Source organism: Felis catus, chromosome B3 (assembly GCF_018350175.1).
Source record: "Felis catus isolate Fca126 chromosome B3, F.catus_Fca126_mat1.0, whole genome shotgun sequence".
In the NCBI taxonomy this organism is placed as follows: Eukaryota; Metazoa; Chordata; class Mammalia; order Carnivora; family Felidae; genus Felis; species Felis catus.
The window spans coordinates 37,059,860-37,082,097 of record NC_058373.1 but is presented as its reverse complement, the minus strand read 5'-3'; the positions used below and the strand labels follow the sequence as shown (position 1 = coordinate 37,082,097).

Here is a 22,238-nt window from a genome sequence, read left to right as displayed (position 1 = left end):
TGTGGACGGGGAGCGGCACCTGCTTCGGCGTCTTTAGGAGGCTGGCTCGGAAGCCGTGGAAGATGTAGACGGCTCCTCCGTGGTTGTCCTCCAGAGGGGCTCCCACCACCACGTCGTTGTAGGAATCCTGATTGAGGTCCCGAACCGAGGCTATGGAGGACCCGAATCGGGCATTCTGGTAGCCGTGGGAATCCTTCAGTGTTCCGTTATAAACAAACCGGTTCTGCAAAACCAGGGGTGGAAAAAGGCTCGGGCTCAGGGGGATGTGGCAAGGACCCTCAGGGTCATGGTCCCCTCTGGCCTGCAGCACCTTGTCTCCAGCCCATGTTCCCCAGAATTCCTGCTCTCCCCGGCCTGGCTCAGCGGGTGGGCACTGGCCTCTCGGGGTGCACCCAGTGAAGGCAAGGCGGGGCCAGGTGCCTCAGAGGGCTCCGCCCCCCCCTCCCCCCGCAGTAGTACCTGTCTCAGGGTGTAGACGTACACCCGGCCCCGCTCTCGGCCCTCGCTGAAGTACATGGGGGCGCCCACCAGCAGGACATCAGTCACCCCGTCGCCGTCGATGTCCACAGAGGTGATCTCGCTCCCGTAGTAGGAGCCTATCTGCAGCACAGGGGTGGGAGAGGGCAGTGCGCTGGGCTGCACAGGGAGCCGAGGATGCCCTTCCACGCGGAACTTGGGTGAACAAAGACAAAGGGTCCTCCCCTTCTCACCCCCCTCTCCCCTCCCGTGGAGTGGACTCACCTATTTTCACTTGGTCCCATCTTTCCCTCTTTCCTCCCTTTTTTAAAAAAATGTTTATTTATTTATTTTGAGAGATAGAGAGAGAGAGAGAGAGAGAGAGAGAGAGAGAGAGAGAGAGAGAGAGAGAGAGAGAGAATGAGCAGGGGAGGGGCAGAGAGAGGGAGGGAGAGAGAGAATCCCAAGCAGGCTTCAAGCTGTTGGCACTGAGCCCCACTTGGGGCTCAATTTCATGAACGGAGAGATCATGACCTGAGTCGAAATCAAGAGTCAGATGCTTAACTGTCTGAGCCACCCAAGCGCCTCTCCTCCTTTTTTTTTTTTTTAAAGTTTATTTATTTTGAGAGAGAGACAGAGAGAGAGAGAAAGAGCGAGCAGAGAGAGAGAGAGAGAGAGAGAGAGAAAATCCCAAGCAGGCTCCACAGTATCAGCACAGAGCCGGACTCGGGACTCCATCCCGCGAACTGAGATCATGACCTGAGCTGAAATCAAGAGCCTGACACGTAACTAACTTAGCCACCCAGGCGCCCCAACCCTCTTGTCTCCCTCTGTCATCCCACCTCCTCCACCTCTTCTTTCTTCCCATTGGTTAATTTTATGGATTGCCATTTATTCTGTTTGTAAGCAGCACATATCATGGCAAAAAATGAGCAAAATTAGAAAAAGGTATGAAGAAGAAAGTAAAAGTGACCCGTTGTCCAAACATCCAACTATACGTCCCATGTTATAACATTTTAGTGTATTTTCACCAAGTCTGTTTTGTCTAGAGTGTGTGGCTTGTTTGTGTGTGTGTGTGTGTATGGCTTTATTTTCACAGTCTGGGATCATACTATATACAGAGCTTATATATGATTTTTGAATAAAGCAATGGGTCATGAGCACTTTCTCCGTGATGTGTTATATTTTTTCCTACAACATGATCATTGGTGGTTTTATAATATTCCAAATTATGCATGTGCCACGTGTATAATCAATCCTCTTGTTGGACACGTGGCTCATTTCTTTAGTTTATATTTTTTAGTTTTTTAGTTTATATTTTTTTTAGTTTATATTTTGAGAGAGAGAGAGCAGGGGAGGGGAAAAGAGAGAGAGAGAGAGCAGGGGAGGGGAAGAGAGAGAGACAGAGACAGAGACAGAGAACCCCAAGCGGGCTCTGTGCTATGAGTGCAAAGCTGGACGCTTTGGATCCCAGGAACCATGGAGATCACGACCTGAGCCGAAACCAAGAGGTGGACACTGAACCCACTGAGCCACCCAGGCGCCCCGAGGCTCGTTTCGATTTTTAACTTTACAAATATCCTGGGAATAGCACCTTGGACGGGAGATTATGTTTTCTTTTTAGCATTTGAGCACTCTGTGTTCCTCTCCCACCTTGGGGGCCATGCCCCCCCCTTCAACGAGGGGGCCACTCACCTATTCAAGTCAGAAAGCTGAGGGTCCTCCCCGGCTCCACCGCCACCTCTCCCACCCGCAGGTTCCCAGCAAGCCCTGCCTGGAGTGCGCCAAACACGTCCTGAGTCTGTCTGCTTCCCTCCTCTGCGTTCTCTTCCCCAGGAGAGGCACCTCTGCCGAAGGACCCCCTGCCTCACCCTCCAGTTCACCCCTGCGGGCAGCCAGAGTGGCTTCTAGCAGCTGACCACACCACTCCTTTGCTTTCGGAGGGGTGCAGGGGGAAGTCCAAGTTCTTCAGTGTGACCCTCTTGGACCTGCCTCCCTCCCTCCCTGGCCTCTGCCTACACCCCCTCCCTGCCCTGCACCTCCAAGTTCCCACACTCGCTCCTGACATTCCCAGTGATTTCTCCCAAAGCCCCGGCCCCTGGCTGGGTTCCAGGCTTCCCTCTGCACATACTTTTCTCTTGTCTGCCCCGCTCTCCCCTTCTCCCTTCCGGACAATGTCACCGCCCTCAGGTCACTTCCTGTTAGAAGCTGGCCCTGGCCTGCCCTGTCATTTCCCTTTCCACTGCCTGCAAGGGGTGCCCCTCTGCAATCACCCCCAGCCCCACACTAGCACCTGTTCTCCACCCCCCCGCCCCCACCCAAGAGTGGGCACCCTGTCCCTGCTGTGTCTCCTCCAGGCCTGGGCACAGACAATAACACAACAAATATAATAAATGTTTACTGGACCAGCGGGTCACTTAGGAAGGACGAAGGAGTCCCTCCCAGGGACAGGCCTGTGTGACACGCTTTACAGCCTCGGGTTAGCTCGTATGAGCCTCATGCTACCTTAGGAGAGATCACTGTCCTCATTTCACAGGGAACAAACTGAAGCTCAGTGAATTTGAGTCACTTGCCCAAGGTCAGATGGCTGGCTACAGCCAAACTGGGTTGAAACTCCGGTCTGACACCCGAACCCGTGATACTCCCTCCCCCAGCCGCCTCCTGGCGTGGGGTGCTTTCAGGAGAAATCCATCGTCTGGCATTAAAAGCTTTTAACTGAGGAGAAAGATAGAAAATACGGAAGAGGGGAAAAGGGAAATTCTAAACACAGGGTGGGGGAGGGAAGAGCTATCCCTACCTAAAATAATTAAGAGGCAGATAGAGCAAATAAGGGAGGAGTGGGGGGAGGCATTTGTCTAAATATGTGGCCTCAGCTATGTGGGTCATGGTGATTTGGAATCCACTTAATTTAGCTGCCTTCAGCACTGTGGTTTCTCGTTCGGATGTTGGAGGCGGAACCAGGCAGTAAAAATGTCATAAATTCATCAGCAAATTCCCTCCAGTTCTCAAGGTCTAGCCTTGGATTCCCGAAGAGCCAGCCCTGGGCAGAGTGTGGGCAGGCAGGCTGGAGGCTGGGGGACAGAGCAGTGCCCCAGGTCTGCCAGTGCCCTTGAGACGGGAAGGGGAAAGAGAATGATGACTTCCTGCACCTGGAGGGACTTTGGTTAGACCCAGGGAGGAGCCTGTCCTCATGGTGACAGGCCAAGAGCAGGGGGCAGGGCTGTTCCTGGGCTCCGCAGAGCCGAAGGTGAGCTGGGAATGATGGGAAGGGCCTGGCTAAGGCCCAGCCCAGGCCCAGGGTGCCGTGGATGCTGAGTGTGGCCAGGGGAGGGTGGGGGGGCTGATTTGGGGTGGTCAGGGGTCAGGAGGCAGTATCATGCAGAAAGTCCTGGACTCTCAACCCGACCCAGCCTCGAATCCACCATGTAACCTTGGAAAAGGGTTGTGGCGTCTCAGGACCACAGTTCCCCTCGGCTGTTGGCATGGCTTGGATCAGAAGAACCCTGTTTCCCGATCTTTCACTACCAGTGACTCTCACAGCTTTTCAGTTGGCATTCGTGACCACCCAACACGAGACTCTTAGCGACACAGTCTGGTTCCCACGCGGCCCAGGCAGGGCAGGGGCTGTACCACTCTGCACTGTTCCCATTCCAGGAAGAGGAAAGAGCTGGTGGACCCCCGGGGCCTCGCTGTGGGTGCGTTTGCAGCTGCTCCCGCTTCTGGCAGCATGAAGGCGGGCGTGAGGAACGTGACCATCCCTCCGGGATGCCTAGGGGCCCTGGCAGCCCGAGCTGGGGGCCTAGGTGCTGCCTCTAACCCTGAACTCTGGATGTGAACAGAGAGAAGCTGGCAGCCAGGGGCAGAGGTCTGGCACCAGAGACAAGAGGCAAACAGATTCTCCCGGGTTCTTGCTGTCGCAGGGACCACGGCCTGGCTTTCTGGGGATGAGACTAGTCCAGCTCCAAGGCTGGTATGAAGGAGGTGTGTGACCCCCAACCCGGAAGGATGTCTGCGAAGGAAGAGCAGAGCCCCCACCAGCCCAGCCTTGCCCACATGCCCTCCCGCCTGGCCCCTACCCCCCGCCTCCCCCTCCATTACCTGTTCACCCCGCAGGGCCTGGTGGATGGTGAGGGTCCGGTTGTTGTGCATGGTGAACAGGATGGCTTTGCCCGTGTGGTTGAACCGGGGTGCTCCTGCCACGTACACCCGCCCCTGCCTGGAGGACACGACCGACGTGACTGTGTACCCTGCCACGGGAGGAAACAGGCTGGTCTCTGCCGCAGCTCCTCGGCTGTGCCTGAAGGGCCAGCCCAGGGAGTGCATTCAGGGCAGGCTGAGCAGATGTGAAGCAGCGGGGTGGTATTTCCTAGGAACAACTGGGGAGGCCTGGAAGAGGCAGGGCTCAGGAGGGGGGTAGGGAGGGTGGGGAGAACTCATGCGCCCCACCCCCTGCTGGAGGAAGCCAAGGAAGCCAGGTGGGGCTACGAAAAGGCACTGCTGACCTGGAATGTGCATGTGCCCCCGGCCCCTTCACCGGCGTCCCCGAGACGTGTGAGAGAGAGCAGGGAGGAGGGAGGTGATGGGCCCTGGCCGCGCTTCATCTCGTATGGGGCAGGCTTTGATTTGCAATCTCCACCAACTGTCTCTCTCGGGGACCCGCCAGTGTCCTCACTACTGCAACCTGCTGCTGGGTGGTCTGGAGAACTACAGCACTGGCTGTCCAGGTGGGAGAAGCCGCTCCACTGGGCATCGACGTGGGGTCCCAGCGACTCTTGTGGCCCCAGAGCTTTGCCGCCTCAAAGGATGGAGCCCCCTCCTCTCGGTCCCACACATACGCCACGTAAAAGAGGAAGAAATGGAAACCAGGGGCTCTTTGGGAAAGGCCACCAATCCGTGTCCTCAGGATGGCTTTGCCCTATCACTACCCAGCACGGGGGACGCATGCAAAGCCTAGAGCCCCACTTTCTGCCAGATGGTTGAGAGTGGATCCCGGTTTTTAGATGCCTCGTCAGCAGTTCTGGGCTGCTTCCTGGCAAACGGATGTCTCTTTCTGCCATGTGTGCACGTGCGTGGGCATATGTGGGTAACACTACCACTATGGTTCCGCTGGTTGCTTGTATAGCGGCTGCAGGATGTGTAGACGGGTTGATTCAGTGGCTGGGAGAACAGGTGCAGTAGGGCGAGCTACTCTGGTTCCAGACACGGTATTTTTGACTCTTAAAGGTGTATTCTGGGAAATGGGGCTCGAAAGGTCAGCGAAGCCAGAGTGTTGCAGAGGCTGTGTTGGCTGTGTATTAACACAACCATAAATATATGAGGGTAGGGTGGGATCAGCCTTGCAGAGTGGGGCCGAGGTGTCTTCTGAGCCCTCAGTGGTGCAGCTGAAAATGTTCCCAATTAGCCCTGGGCTTTGGGCTTCCTCAGAAGGAGACACAGCAGTCATGGGAAGGGCTTGGGGGCCGAATGTCCTAGGGGCAGGCGTGGGCCTCTCAAAGCAACAAGCAGCATTGAGAACTTCCTGCTTCCCACAGTCTGCTGGCTGTAGCTTACATTTCCATGTGGTTCTTTGGCCAGCAGGCAGGGCCATCCTGAAAGCTGGACCGGCCTCCCAGAAGGCCTGACAAGATGACAGAAATCCATATAGTTTCGTTGCAGGGAGGCGGAGAGCCTGGTCTCCCAGTCTCCTTCCTCCAAACCTCCCCTCTCCCTTGGGGCATGTAGGAAGGAATCTTCCAGAGACCCCAGACCCTGCCCTCATGGATGAGCCCCAGAGGGAGGAGGAAGGAAGAAGGACTGTGACTGTGGGTAAGGCAAGATAGTTGGGCCTCATGAGGGTTTTTTGGTCTGGTTCTACCCCACTAGGGCCCCCTGGGAGGAGGAAGACAGTTATGCTGGGCCAGGAAGAGGTGGATTCATCCTGCTGCCCCTCACTCAGATACCTTCACTATCTCCCTACTACCAACACGAAAAGGCTCTAACTCCTTAACCTGGCGTTCAAGGCTTCCTGCTGCAACCTGCGCCAACCTGCCTTCCCCTTCCCCCTCCTGCTCCACCCCTCCGTTCCATCCTGGTCTACTTCCTGTGTCCTGACCCCGCCTAGCACTTTCCACACCTCCCTCCTTTGCTTGAACCTTCTTGGTCTATTCAGTCTTTTTCTGCCTCAGAGACCCGGTGTCAGCCCCAGAACGTGTGCAGTGGGGGCCGGAGTGTGCTGGCCACTGGTCCATGACCACCCACAGTGCTGGTCCTGGCTCACTTGGGCCCTGGGCACCAATGTTATCGAGAGAGAGAGAGAGAGAGAGAGAGAGAGAGAGAGAGAGAGAGAGAGAACACGATTGGGGAGGGGCAGAGAGAAAGGGAGAGAATGAACCCCAAGCAGGTTCTGCACTATCAGTGCAGAGACCAGGCAGGGCTCAATCCCGCGAACCTCAAGATCACGACGTGAGCTGAGATCGAGAGTCGGATGCTTAACTGACTGAGCCACCCAGGCGCCCCTATGCTGCTCTTTAATGTCTGCTTCCAAAGTGCTTAACGGGAAGTGACTTCTGCCTTGATGGTGAACGTTAACAATAAAAATGAACATGGACTTCTCCACGTGCATGTTGCCTTGGGAGGTAGCTCAGCGTGCCCAAACCCTAGCCAAGGCAGAAGGTTTTAAAGGCACACCAACAGTGGGCCTGGTGTCTAGAAGCATCAACTGAGGCACATTTCAGGTACACGTGCTTTGCTTACCATTTATTCTACCTGTTTATTGAGAGCCCGTTGCATGCCGGGCATGGTGCCAGGTGTGGATACCAGGCTGAAGAGGCAGTGGCCCCTGACCTGTGCCTGGACATTCGCAGGATATTCACAGACAGGTCCTTGTTTCACGTGGGGGCACGTTCCCCTGGGCCCCTCCTCGCCCCCGCCCATTCGCCACACTAAGCTCGGGCTCTTACCTAGATAGGCGCCATGATTCTTGAGCTCCTCGGGAAATTCCTTCAGGTAGGACTCGCGGAGGGGAATGACCTTCCCGCCACTGGTCTCCTTCAGCACGGCTCCGTTCCAGTCATAGGCGCCAACGGCTCCCAGCAGAATGCCATCCTGACATCGGGAAGGGGACACACATCAGCTCGTGTCCCCAGGGGGCCCCTTGCTCGGAAGCCACCTCCAGGTTCTGCACAATGAAGCATCCACCACAGCCTCTTTGGGCACCTTCTCCTGTGTTCATTATTTAACTGACTTCCAGGCAGGGTTCTTGACTTTTGAATGAGGCCAGGACCGTCCACCCCATCCTTAGCACAAAATGGATCAAACAAAGGAATGTTCTAGAAATAGACTCCACCTCTAGAACCAAGCCTCCATTGCTCTTTGGGCTTCATAAGCCCCACAGGAAATCTCCTGTCACTGTCCCTTCCTTCTGACGCTCCTGGAAGCTGTGGCCCCTGCCCGTGGCCTCCCTCCACATTCCTCTGTGGCGTCTGACTTGCTTCCCTGTGTGCAAATCTTACGTCTTCATTTCTTCAGTAACAATTCACCGAGTGTCTACTCTGGGCTGGCCACTTGCTCGGAGCTGCAATATAGTCCCTGCCCTTGCAGAGCTCAAAGTACCACGCAAATGTGCAAGTTAACATAATAGTTGCAAAGCGTGATAACTGCTATAGGGGATGTGGTAAATACCACAGTGAGGTTTAGTCTAGATTGAAATGGGGGTCAGGAAAAGCATTTTTGAGTAAGTGATGCTCACCCAGACACCTGGAGGGGGAGGGGACGAGTGTGCAAAGGCCCTGAGGCTGGAGAGAGTTTAGAGGCGTTGGTTTTAAGGAACTGGAAGCCGTTTGGTAGGCTGGAGTGCAGAGTGACAGGGGCCAGAGCGACTCTGATGAGGCTGGACAGAGAAGCCAGGGCCACATCTGTGACAGCCTGCACCCTGAGGAAGGGGGCTTGTCTTTAATTGCAGTGCTGCAATGCTCAGGCAGGAAGACAGGAACTCTGGCTCCCCGAGGGGCAGGCAGTCTCCCTGTTACTGACTCCAAGGTCACTCCTCACTCTCTGGGCTGCCCCTACACCCTATCCACCACTACTCCGCCTCCTTAAACAACCTCCTTGAACAAAGCTAGTGGATACAGGAAGACAAATAGCAAGCCCTTGGAAGCAGGGAGGGCCACCTTCCTGGGTGACCTTGGTGACTCCTGGCCTGGCAGGTTATGCCCCAGCTTTGGGCTGTGAAAGCACTAGCAGATGAAGTCACCTCTCTCCTCCCCTGAGCCTCCCTAATCCTGGCTGACTGGCAGGATTTGAGGTTCCCCCGCCACGTGGGGCCCGGGGCACCTCATCTCTCCTCCCCTCCAATACCATGGTGCTGACAGAACAATGTAATTCTGGCCTTAGGACAATCAGGGCCGTGAATGAGCAGGTGGGCAGCGTCACCATGCAACAGTCTCACTGGTGGCCGCAGAGAGGGCAAGACTGTGAACCTTACTCAGACCTTCCATTTCTCATTTCCCAGGGGTCACTTTAAAGAGTGAAGTTGATCTCAGATAAGGTTTAAAAAGTCCAAATTCTCTGGAAGTAGAACTGACTGTTCAGACAATGTTTTTCTGACCGCAAGCAAGCTGGTCTCTGGAGAGTCTGATGTACTTGGTTGTGTTTAATGTCGCACTTTCTAATTAGCTTTTTCCTCCCGGTCTGTGTGAGCCTCAGCCTGGGAGCGCCTGATGATCTCCTGGGCCGGGATCAGGGCCGGCACCTCAAAGACTCACGGCCAGTGCTCCTTGCACTCGGGGTGTGCTCCCTTCTTTGCAAAGTACTTTCTCATCCAGCCGCCCATTTGTGAGAGACCAGCAGGTCAGATGTTCATTACCTGCACTTGACAAATGGCATCCAAGGTTCAGAGAGGGAAAGGGACTTGTCCGAGGCTGCACAGCAAGTCGGGGCAGGGCTGGGACTTGGAGCAGGGTGGTGGGTTGGGCAGGGGAGAAAAGAGCCACGGGCAGCCCCCAGACTCTGCTCCCAGTTTTCCATTGGAGCACTCTCTAAGAGGACAGTGATGTTTGGGCCTCGTCTCTCTCCTCCCTCTCTCTTCCGGCTGAATCCAAGTTTGCTTCTGCAGGACCAGGCTTCTTCCTTCAGGGAGAGGGCTCTCAAGATGAATTTTTGGCCTTGCAGGTGATTGGAAGTCTCCATGATGTACTGAGGAGGACTGGGATTCCTCTGGGGAGGACCCCGTATGTATGTGGGGCTTGGGGATTCCACTGGACTTCCGGATTTGGCAGCACTAGGCCGGCTGATTGATTGCTCACAGGCTCTCGCCTTATGCTGTTTCACCCTGGCAGTGCCCGTAGGCCTGTGCTCCCAGGGGGCGGTCTTTTCTTGAGAGGGCTCTGTTACCAGGGAGAGCCTCGCTGAGGAAGGCGGGGAGAGGGCAGGCTGGGAGGGCAGGAGGAGCAAACCTCAGTATGGCACTGTCTTTCCCCAGCTCGGGGAGCCTAGGCATTTTGAATTTGGAAAAAATCTGGAAGGGCAGGGTCCCAAAAAGGGCCAAAGCCTTGACAGAGGAAGCCAAGCATGTAGGCCCAGCTGGAAAACAAATACCAGGGCATTCCAGGGAAGAGCCTCATCCCACGCTCCAGGCCTGGCACCGGCTCCCTGATTTATGGCTTCCTTTCCCGTGGGGCCACGTGAGCTCCCACCAGATACTGCCAGGGTGTGCCTGGGTGGCCTTGCACATGGACCCTTGGCACAAGCTGACTTTTCTAGTGCCCTGTACAGATGTGAGGATGCAGGCATGGTGGCCTTCAGCAGGTCCAAGGCCAAGTCCGTGCCCTTCCTATAGACAACGTGTACCCGTACTCACTCTAGCATAGCACCTGCTGTCTGATTCTGCTAGCTCATCAGTTAGCTGCCTTCTGACCTGGCCCCTGTAGCAGTCTTGCCTCCCTAGCTGAGCTGAATGTTCCTGGTACGTGTGACCATGTCCCTCTAAACTGTGTCCCCAGCCGGTCCGTGTCCCCAGGGTTGGGTCACATCCCTAACACTAGAAACAGCATCGTTTAGGGCAGTGGCTCCCAAACGGGGGGCAGTTTAGCCCCCAGGAAATATTTGGCAATGCATGGAGACAGTTTGGGTTGTCATAGCTGGGGGTGGTGTTGGGGTTGGTGTGGCATCTGGTGGGTAGGGTCAGGGCCACTGCCTACAATACACAGGACGGCCCTGCAGTAAAGAATTATCCAGCCCAAGTTGGCAGTTGGGCTGAGGCTGAGAATCCCTGGCCCAGTGGTTAGAGCATGAAGTCTGGAGTCAGACATTGCTGAGTTCCAGTTCTAGCTCCAAAGCTTCTAGTTGTGTGACCTTGGGCAAGCTTCTCTCTCTCTTCCTTTTTTTCTCCCTCCCTCCCTCCCTCCCTCTCTCTCTCTCTCTCTCTCTCAGCCTCAGCTGTAAATTGTTTTGTTGGGAGAATTAACATTTTTAATTCTTAGCACGGAGCTTGGCAGTCAGCAAAGGACTTGGTATATAGTAACTCCTCTCGTTCTTTTATTCATCCATAAAGCATCGGGGACGCGGGAGTCAAAGAATCACATCTCATGGTCAAGTTGGTGCTGCAGAGGAGTCATTACAGCAGCTTGAGGGGAGGCAGCCTAGTGGAGGCAAGGGCAGCCTATTTGGGGGGCCCGCAGGAAGCGGCTGAGGGGGGGGGGTGACTGAGGAGGTGGGTGGAGTTAGGACAGGATTTTAAGAAACCCTTACTTGATCGTAAGTCTCAAAATGTACACTTCTAGTTCCAAGCCTCAAGACTCGATTCCGCCAATGTTTTTCAGACATCTGCTCAAAGACTGAGGTTCAGAGAGGTTAAATGGTTTGTCTGAGGCCACACATCCAGGCAGTGCTTTCTTCTTGCCCAGAAGTAATGGAATGAGAATGCCAGATGCCAACAATTCTTGGCTTTGGATAGGTGGTCCTGTGCACTGAGTCCTGTCCTCCTCCCCAGGCTCCTCCATAGCTCCCTAGTGCCTGCATGTCCACCATCAGAGTGACTCTAGAAGGGCCAAGAGCCCCTCCTAAGGCAAATACATCATGAAGAGGACAGGTTATACTTTTCACTAATTGCTCGGATTCTGTCATAGACGATGCATTTTTAACAAGCCTAAAGTGGAGCCTGAGGAACAATGAGTGCCAGGAGGTTTAGATGGGGTTGGGCAGGAAACACCCAGAAATGGGCCTTCAGTCTTTCTGTAGAGAGAAGCCCTTCACTGTGCTGGAAGCTGGTAGGCACGGTGGCAAGGAGGTGGTGTGGGGAGCAAGGACCACCCTGTACTTGACGGCTTGTTCCCGATCGGCGGCTTGGTTGTCTCTGTTCAGAGGTCCCGGGAACAAGGCTCAGGAGTGGGGTGCTTGGCACCAGGGTGCAGCCTGAGACACGGAGCTGGGCTTAGGAGGAGACCCTAATGACCTGGAAATGATTCCTGCCACCAGGAGTCACTTGGGAACGATCTGGAACAGCATGCCGGCAGACCCTGGCTACCATGTCCAGGCCTCATGGGGTAGAGCCCACGGACAGCTCTGACTGCCTGCCCTAGCTAGCACGTGGAGGGGTCCACGGTTTAAGGTTATGGGGGTGTAGGAGAGGTTCACAGCCTCTAGGTACCAACCCCTCACGTCACCATATGGATCAGTTTCTTTCATTTTTTTTTTAAGTTTATTTATTTTGAGAGAGAGAGACAGAGAAAGAGAGAGAGAGAGAGAGAGAGAATGAGAGCAAATAGGGGAGGGGCATAGCGGGAAGGAGAGAGAGAATCCTAAGCAGGCTCAGCACTGTCAGGGCGGAGGCTGAGGGGTGGGGGAGCTTGAACTCATGACCTGAGCTGAGATCAAAAGTTAGATGCTTAACTGACTGAACTGCTCAAGGCACCCCAGTTTCTTTCATTTTTGATTGAATCAAATGTGCAAAACTAGTTCAAATGTTTTTGTAGTGGCTCGGTCAGTTAAGCGGCCAACTCCTGATTTTGGCTTCATGAGTTGGAGCCCTGCTTCAGGCTCAACGCTGTGGAGCCTGCTTGGGATTCTCTCTCTCCCTCTCTCTCTGCCCCTCCCTGGGTTGAGCTCTCTGTCCCTCTCAAGATAAATACATAAACTTAAAAAATCAAATGTAAACCTCTTAGGAAAGATTACAGCCTGAAGGCTTTCACAGCTAAGCAGCTTAGGTAACAGCCAATGACCTTGGCTATCCAGCCCACAGCTCCAGCAGAGGCTGCTGGAAGGGCACAGGCTGAAGAGGCTGGAGGGTGGCTGGGGCTGCTGGTCTGGGAGGTAGGAGTCTCCCCACCCTTGACCTGTGTCAGACATAACTGAGGGCTGGTCTTGCTGGATCATCACGTGTAGGTTCAAGGGAAACAGTCTCTTCTCATCTCAGTTGAGTCACCAAAGTATTTGTGTAGACAAGATCCACCCTAATAAAACTGCTTCCTTCTGTAAACTTTTGGGGTTGGGGAGAGGTAAGAGTTCCATGTGAAATTCCTCGGCAGAGCCCCTGGCTGGGAGCAGCACCCTAGCTCCATCCACCACTAGGGGGCATCCATAACTTATTGTCCCCTTCCTTTCCTGCACACTTTCCATCTTGGCTTGTGTGGATTGCAGACTCAGAGTCTACGCCCCCTTGGGAGGTACGGATCCCTTTTGGAAGCTTTCTGGCAGACTCCTGCAGCTTCTTCTTGATTACCCAGCTCAACAGGGAGTTCACCACCTCAGCACGCAGCCAGGACTAATAGAAGCCACTCCAGCTGTTAGTGATCTTTGCATTCATTTCCAAATACTAATGGAACCCCTGGCTTCAAAATCTGTTTTGGAATTTGACTGGAGATCCATAGCTGGCCTTCCTGGTGGTCATTTCCAGAATGTCCTCTTTCCCCTTTTTGGCAAATCAAGACTAGAGTTTCCTGGGTTGACTTAGGTCCCTGGGTTTCCCCATGGCTCTGACCTTCAGCCTGGGATGCCATTCCTGTGGTCTGGGGCCTTGGGCTCTTTGGTTGACCAGGTGATGTTTTGAGGTCTCCTCTCTACCCTGGCACGAGTCTCCCCTTCCTCTTGCTGTTCTTACTCTTTTTAAAGACTGCTGTTCTTATCCTTTTGAAGGCTGGTTTCCTTGCTAGACAGGCAACAGCAGCCCAGGTGATGAGCCACCAGCCCCTTTGCTATTTGAGAACATTCTATGAGGTACTTCCTCCAGGACTAGAGACCTTTCCTTCTGACATAACTAAACAGGCCCAGGGAAGCTGAAGGCTTCTTCTCACATTTGCAGGAAGTGGCTGTCTGAGGCCGTCTGTGGAACACTTTTGGAGGGGATGGAGGCTGAGAGCTCGCCCAGGACTTGGACTCAACTCGGGCTCGAGACCTGCTCTGGGCAAAGCTGAAAGACTGGACCACTGCTTCCCATCTCCGGAGAGGGCTGACCAGCCCCGAGAGCTGTGGACCTGGACTCCCAGGGACAGGACGGCTGTGGCCAATTATGGTGGCCTCAGTGGTCAGCATCAGCACTGAGAACCCTATGTGCCCTAAAATAGCAAACCCAGTGGCCGGTCACACTACCAGATAGCCCGCCATCGTTGTTCCATTCTTTTGGATTTGGAAGGATTGGTTTTTTCTTTTTAGGTATTAAAAAGAAGAGTCTCAGATTCAGACTTAATCATCTTCTCTTTAAGAGTCGTATCAGATAGAAACTTCCAGATGCCTGTCACTTGAAAACCAGACTCGGGGGCATTAGAAGAGCTGGGGCGGTGATAAGGATGGGGAGAGGCACTCCGGTCTCTCCAACCAGAGGAATGAAAATGAGTTGGACACGTGGAAGAATCTACACAGGGCAGTGCATGACCTTGACCTAAACAACAGGCCAGGACTCTGAGCTCTTGGTCTCCTCTGTGCAGCGGGTGGCGGGGGGTGGGGGGCTTGGGGGGTGGTGTCTATCCATGGATCCTTCAAGGACTCCTCCTGCTCGACACACTGAGATGCTTGGGTCCTTTTTAGGGTTCATCTCAAGTATTCCTGAACACCCGAACCTCAGTGTAACCTCCCCTTCTCTTTGAGTTCCCTGATTCCTAGGCATGCACAGACCACAGTGTTAGAAGAGGAGCCTGCACCTTCCGGGACCCAGTGCAGGGCCCAGCACAGAGAAGGCATGGAAAAGATTTGCAGACTTGACCATCTATGGGGCGCCTGGGCGGCTCAGTTGGATGGGCGTCCGACTTCGACTCAGGGCATGATTTCACGGTTCGTGGGCTCAAGCCCCGCATCGGGCTCTGTGCTGACAGCTCAGAGCCTGGATTCTTCTTCAGATTCTGTGTCTCCCTCTCTCTCTGCCCCTCTCCCGCTTGTACTCTGTCTCTCTTTCTCAAAAATAAGTAAACATTAAAAAAAAAACAAAAACAGGACAACTATTCCTGCCTGTCGACCTGGCAGGGCTGTGCTGAGCCTGAAATGGGGCATAGGAATTTCCTGGAGAAGTTTAAAGTGCCGTGCATATACAACGCACTGTTATAATTATAGGTGGCTGCATTTGTAGCTTGCTGTGCCCGGGTGGGCACGAGTCTGTCCAGATGCAGTCCAGGAACAGTGGCGTGTGAGTCAGGTTTCCGTCCTGCTGCCTGTTCACATGTCCCCCTCCGCCTCCGATTTGGGGTTTCTGACTCAGACCCCCTGAGATTCCACTCGCTCTGGGGGAGCAGCTGCTAAGCGTGGGGAGGAAGAGCGTGAGACTCGTATTTTCCTACTTAGGTCACTTGAGCAGGTCACTTAGACTTTGTGTGACTCAGTTTATTTGTCTGGAGACTGGGAACAAGGAATCCTGCCCTATTCACCTCACAGTGTTGTTGGGGGGGGGGTGTTCAGTGAGATAATGGAGGTGATGCGGAAGTAGACAGGTCGTTTCTGGCAGGTTTGGAGGCATACATACACTCCCACAGTGCCAGCCTGGGGCAGAACACCTAGGAACCTCTCTGCCCCAAGCATGCCCACTGACATGGACTCCTGCCAGGTGGTCCTCCCAGCACACAGTGCTCCCAGGCAGTGCGACACATTTTCGAAGATACCGGCTCTCTGCCCCGCCCTGGCAATCCTGTGAGGTTTCCATCTCATCGTGTCAATCGGAACCAGGCGAGGCATGTCGAGGGCGAGTGACGGCCCGATGCTCTGGGCCGCCAACGTAGAGCTTTTGACGCGACATGCTGCTTGTGATGCCATGTGGCCATCTGGGTCCTCTGCCATCTGAGGCCGAGTCTGCACCGGGAGCACAGCTGGTCCATCTGGACCCCCTCCCCGCACCAGCTCAGGGCCATGCCCCTGCACGCACAGGCTGCCTTGGGCGAGGGCGTTATTGGCGCAGGCCAACAGCCTCTGCCGCGTTGACCCAATTTTTGCACAAGGCTCTGTGGGCTGCAGGGGACCTTCGGACCTGGAGGAAATGCCCCCATCGGCTCCCTGTGCAGGTGGTTCGTTATTTGTAGCTCACTCCCTGCTGAAAAGGGCTTGTAAGTTGAAGGCCTCGACTTCCCCCCTTGCAGCCACAGAAGACAGAGGCAGAGAGACCCGGAGAAACAAAGTGGGGGGTGGGTGAGGGACAGCCCAGGAAAGGCGGCGTGGCCACCTAGAGAGCCGGAAAGTATGTGGGAGGGCGGCTCCAACCCTGACCTACCTCCACCACGTGAGAAGAAAAGCCGGTCTGGGACATCTCCAGCCCGAAGGACGTCTCGTTCTTGTTGGTGCCTAAAACAGAGGGACAGAAAGACCTCAGCTGCACTCCCGATTGCTTAGCGCCACCCACCTGCAGCCCCATCCATGGCACCTGTGTCCTGGGGCACCTCCGGGGAGGGAGGAGGGGGCCCTGAGGCAGCCCACACAGGGAGGGCACCTTCCAGGTGGCCGTGGCTTCACTATCAGTAGCCCAGTCACTGCCGCAAAGGGTTTGGGACGAGTTATATGACAGAGCATGTATGCCATAATGTCAATATAGGGGAAAGAGCAAGTAAAGCACATGGAAAGAAACAATCTCCATCGTTGGCAAGAAATGGAAATTCCATCTCTTTCCTCACTTCTCTCATTCCTATTATTCACCAGATTTGGTTCCAGATGCCTCTGGATGATTCCCAAACATTGAATCGAACCCTTGGGAGGGGGACCTGTCACCACCCCAGATTTGCACAAGTAACCCATGTGTGCTGAAAGCCCCTCCCCATAGAGGGCCTCCCGGAACATGTCACCGGCACCGATCTTCTCAACACCCAAAGGCAACCATTTCTGGGAGAAATACACTCAGCTGAGTATAAGTTCTGGTGGGAGTGTTGAAACTCAGGTTCAAAGTTTCTATTCCTTTATCCTTGTGGATGAGGGCTGCTTTCGTCTCCTCGTGTGTCTGTAGCTCATCTTTTCCAAAGTGCTGCAGACTGCTTGGGCTTGTCCACACTGCTTTTTATCTGTTTACCATCCCCCCCATGTGGCCCAGCCCTGTGTTGGGAGGAACGGCTATAGCAACACATGGCTCAGAGGAGATCCGTGCCATCGAAACCGAAGTTCAAACAGTAAGGAGAGGGGTGCCTGGGTGGCCCAGCCGGTTGAGCGTCCGACTTCGGCTCAGGTCGTGATCTCACGGTTCGTGAGTTCGAGCCCCACATCAAGCTCGGTGCAGAGCCCGCTTCAGATCCTTTGTCCCTCGCTCTCTGCCCCTCCCCTCCTCACACTGTCTCTTGCTCCCTCTCAAAAATCAATAAACATTAAAAAGTTAAAGAATGAATAAATAAACTTGAATTTCAGACAATCAGCAGATAATTTCCTAGTATAGGTCTGCCACAAACACCGTATTTTATATTTGCTAAATATGGCAACACTAGTTCAAAGCCTGTCTCTTCCCAAAGCTGTGGAAGCTTTGGCAAGTCACTCAGGTCCTATGAGCTTCCAGTTCCTCGGTGGTAAAAGGAGAATGTCAGCAAAGCCACCGTCCAGGGCTGTCTGTGAGGTCCAGCACAGAATACCAGGGCCCTATCATGAAGGGATAGCTCCTGCTAAAGCTTTCTGTGTTGTGGGCCTGGATCTTGCTCTATGGGGTTCACCTGGTGTGAGCCCAGGAGCGTAGACCCCTCTTGGTATGTATCCCTCACCTTCCAAGCTGAAGATCCTGTCCCCCAGGGCATCAACAATGTCCTTCAGGGCCGCCTCGTCAGTAACGTTGAAGAAGTGCTTGTCATCGGGGTCACTGGCGATGTATTTGATCTCATTTAGAAAAGCTTCTGGATTGATCCCCCTGCGGTTGTAGTAGCCCAGGACCTGCCAGGGAACGGGGGCAGGGCGACAAACCAAGACTTGGCACAGACCTCCCCACAGCCCCGTGGCCCCTGACCCCGCGTGGCTGGAGCCCTTTTTAGTTGCCATGGGCAGAACTCGGGGTCCCACCTGCATTTTGAAACAGGCTGTTTTGTAGGGGGCAGAGAAGGCCCCTGTTCTAAGATAGGGTTCTGGGGGCTGGGTGGCTTGGGGGTGTTTTCTTGTGTTTTGAAGGTTTTGGCAATGGAGGAACTCTCCCCCAACCCCCAGCCTGTCCCCAACTGTTGCAGATAGCCCTCGACAGTGCTGAAAGAAAATTCCCAAGGTGCTCTTTAGGAGAGGATGAAACAAGAAGAGGCCCGTCTGGGGGCCTGGGCAGCTTGCCCACTACCCAGAAAATGCCCCTGGGAGTCCCCAGGGGTCTGACGGTAAAGCCTCTAGGGGCGGAGGGTGGGACAGGTGGGGCAGGACTCACGGCCACAGCGTATCTGGTCACGTTGTCTCTCTCGCTTTGCTGGATCACCTTCTCCAGGTCTGGGCTGTCATGGGACTCCCCATCTGTGATGACAATCATCACCTTCTTGGCCCCTTTTCTTCCGCCTTTCTGGAAAGCCTCTGAGCTGAAAACAGAGCACAGGGGGAGGGTCACAAGAGAGATGTAGGGATGTGGCAGCTCCCAGCGATCCTCCGGAGGGGCTGCCGCAGATGTGGGGCCGAGCCCCCCTCACCTCCCCAGGGGAGCAACCCAATAGGGTTTGGATCTCAAACCAAAGAAGAAGCTGGGTTGAGGTGCCCACACTACTCATTTGCCAGCTACTCAGATAGGTCATGTATCTGCTTGTCTTTAAAAAGTAACTTTAAAGAGCCTCTTTAGGGTCCTGACCATGCTGTTTTGGGCAAGCAGAGGGAGCAGGTGGGTTTGGGAGAAAAGTTCAAGGTCAGATGGAGACCTTTAGACACCCTAAGTTAGTGGCTCAAAAACCCAGCTGTATATTAGAATCACCGGGGGGAGTTAAAAAAAAAATGCCAATGGCTAGGCCCCACCTGGGCATGTAATCAGCATCTCTGGGGCATTGCCTGGAAATCAGGCCATTTTTTCATTAAAAATTTTTAAAAATGTTTTTATTCATTTTTTGAGACAGAGAGAGAGAGAGAGAGAGAGAGAGAGAGAACAGGGGAGGGACAGAAAGTGAGGGAGACACAGAATCTGAAGCAGGCTCCAGGCTCTGAGCTGTCAGCAAAGAGCCTGATGCAGGACTTGAACCCTCAAAGCACAAGATCATGACCTGAGCTGAAGTCAGATGCTTAACCAACTGAGACGCCCCGGTGCCCCATCAGTATTTTTCAAAAGAATGAATACCGGGGTTGAGAACCACTTCCCTACATACTGAAAAGGTGACAGGCCAGAGTAATTCAACACCCAAACAACACTAATCCATAAAATACACATAATGACATCCGACAAAGTTCTGCTTTTCCCCACAAGGACTACTTTGATTCCATTTTGGGAACGATTAAATATCAAATTCCATGACAAATATTCCTCTCTCTTGCTTTTTACTTTGTTTTGTGCCTGGACCAGGTGCTTGGCCTGCCTCTCGGGCAATCCAGCCAAGGGCCAGGGGCCTGGCACGCTGACCCATGATGCTGCAGAGAGGCTCTTACAGCTGGCAACCCATTTCAGAAGCATGAAAACTGGCTGTGGAACCATTCTGGCTCTTGGTGCCTCTGTGGACAACCCTCCTTTAGATCGTGAGGTTCTGAGTAGGACAGACATGGTCTGAACCAAAAATCTGGCCCAGCAGGTAGAATCTTCCAATAAGGATCTAAAACCAGATGCTTCCCTTAGATTCTATGTTGACTCCCTTGGGGTCTGACCCGGGGAGTTAAGCTCTGCAATGCTAGGTTCAAGCTCTGTACCACATGAATCTCTGGTTACACGGAAGCTGATGAGCTTGACATGCATGATTTAGATGTTGACGAATTCACAAAACCTGGAATAAGTTAGTTCAGAGCATCTTCAAAGCTCCCAGTGAAGAGAAACAGACTATCTGCCATTCTCTCAGCTCTATGATGTTGTGGATATACTGACTTTAAAAAAAAAAAAACAAAAACAAAAAACCCTTGGGGGCACCTGGGTGGCTCAGTAGGTTAAGCATCCGACTTTGGCTCAGGTCATGATCTCACGGTTCGTGAGTTCGAGCCCCACCTCGGGCTCCCTGCTGTCAGCTCAGAGCCCACTTCAGATCCTCTGTCCTCCTCTCTCTCTGCCCATCCCACCCCCCTCTCTCAAAAATAAGTAAACATTTAAAGAAAAAAAAAAAAACACCTCGTATTTTAATATGAGCCATGAACTGAAGGAGGCCAGAGGCACAATTGACATGACTACAGCGACTTTTGAGCTTAAAGCCTCACCCAGTGGAGCAAGAACTCTGCTAGTTCATCAAAGGAGATTCTAGATGTTTCCATAAACTCATTGAAGGATCAGGCTGAGGCATGAAACTCCATATAAAAAAGTATGGCAGGGGAAAAACAGGTTTTATTATATATGGAGTCAAGAAAAATTTTAGGTTCATATTTTCATATAGTAGAATTGTGTGAATATCTGTATGCATTTGTAATGGGGTAAATATTGACATGATTCATCAGATTTAAAATTGTGATTTTCTACCGAGTAAAAATCCTCGGATTTATTCCTTTGTAAATCAGATTATAAGTTCCTTAGGAACAGTGAGAGACTTATACTTACAACAGTTTCCGTGAACCTGGAAGCCAGAATGATCTATGGAAAAGTAGGCCATATCATGTCTCCTTTCTGCTCAAAATCTTCACTGGCTCCCATGTCTCTGGGGTCCTGAGAATGGCCCACCAGCCCATCGTAATCTGGCCCTTTTGTCCTTCTGTCCTTCCAAGCCCTTCTTCCTGCTTGCTCCCCTCAATAAAAAGTGTTGAGTGAGCTCAGTTGGAATGACATCATTATCCCCATGGCCCCCAAGCCATACATGACTATTAGATTCACCTTTATGTGCATATCTGATGAAAACACTCTCAAGCCTAAGACCCTTCCGTGGCCAGTCATGGTTGTTCTAGCTATGACATTATCCTCCTCACAATCTGGCTTCAATACCCCCTGCCCCAACACGAACCTCACACCATGCTCAAAAGGCTCTAAACATAAGGATTCCTTGAGTTTCCCCCTCTTCTACCCTTAGTCAGGAGGAATGTCTCCTTTTCACCTCTCCTGATTGAATCCTGGGGTCTTCCTGGGACAAGCCAAATGCCAGCCCCTCTTGGCAATCCTTCCTTGGATTCTACCCTCTCATCCTTACTGAGTTAGACTGATGCTTTTCAGAGTTTCCCTATTGGTCCAGGAGCCACAGATTACCAGCTTTGATAACCCCTCAAGTCCATGGCCTGGATCTTTTTGCTTTTTCAGGTGCCCAGAAAAAATGCATCGTGAATAAGCAAGGAGAGCATTTTCCCTTAAAACACACCCCCTGTAACTTGGGACTTGGCAGGCTGAGAAGATCAGATTTCAAACCTCATTTGAGGTGCAGACTGCATAGCCCAGTGGTACTCATGAGTCACGACTAGATTCAAACTACTTGCCGGATTGCATACTCGTAATCGTTCTGGGGGTGGTCGCCTATACCCCTGTATAAGTCACTTAGTTCACGCTGAGGAAGCAATAGCTCAGTGGGCATGGGCTTCCTCTGTTGCCCCAGCAATTTCACAAGGGCCTGATGGGGGCCCCAGGGACTCATCCCAGTGACAGCAAAACAGCAAAATGGCCCATTCCTTGTGAGGATAGGTAAAAGCCATCGTTACACAGAAGAAGGTTCCTTTAGGAAAAAAGTTTGAGCAAGTTTTATCAGCAAACAGAAGTTGATTAGTGGAGCCGTAACTTAATTATAAAGAATTGTAAGGTTGGAAAAAAATGTAATTGTTTGACCACATGAAATCTCCTAGTAGCTCCTAACTCCTAAGTAGCTCTCACACTGTGGAATTCTGTTAAACACATCAGCTAATCCTATGTGAGGTGGGACTACCAGAGAATGAGCCTGTGGTCTCAATGGCCATAGTGGAATTCATGTCTATAGGTGTAAAATGTATACATTTAAAATCTATATGCCTTAGGAGTTTAGGCCTCAGCTTGACAGATCTTGGGGAATTGCTTCTAAAATCACTCACCGATTTCAGTGGGGGTGAGCACAATGTTTTGCGTAATGGCAGTCTCACTGGAGCCAGCACAAAGCCATCTGTGAGGGCAACTTCTAGAGGTAACCTTCATTATCATTGTGAGTGAGTTCGGGTGTGATTTTTAAGGAGGCAGCCTTGTTACTCCACAACCTCAGAAGTTAGACTTACCCGTGTTCCTCACACTCCATTGATGACAGATATTCCACAGGAAGATTCTGCCCTCATGGAACCTACAAACTTTTTATAGGGTCTCTGCGGCACGGCCCATTTTCCATAGTCGTTTGTAACAATACCTCCCATCC

General features: G+C 52.9%; 1 protein-coding gene across 1 annotated transcript in view; it reads right to left on the bottom strand.

Moving 5' to 3' along the window:
- ITGA11 (integrin subunit alpha 11) overlaps positions 1 to 22,238 on the bottom strand; it is a 127,078-nt gene that overhangs the window by 28,624 nt on the left and 76,216 nt on the right. Inside the window, exons 8-14 of the mRNA XM_023255135.2 lie at positions 18,212 to 18,356; positions 17,574 to 17,739; positions 16,115 to 16,185; positions 7,395 to 7,539; positions 4,555 to 4,703; positions 460 to 600; positions 20 to 223 (exon numbers count right to left, since the gene is read on the bottom strand). Coding sequence (XP_023110903.2) covers positions 20 to 223; positions 460 to 600; positions 4,555 to 4,703; positions 7,395 to 7,539; positions 16,115 to 16,185; positions 17,574 to 17,739; positions 18,212 to 18,356 — 1,021 coding nt within the window. The remainder of the gene's footprint in view (positions 1 to 19; positions 224 to 459; positions 601 to 4,554; positions 4,704 to 7,394; positions 7,540 to 16,114; positions 16,186 to 17,573; positions 17,740 to 18,211; positions 18,357 to 22,238) is intronic.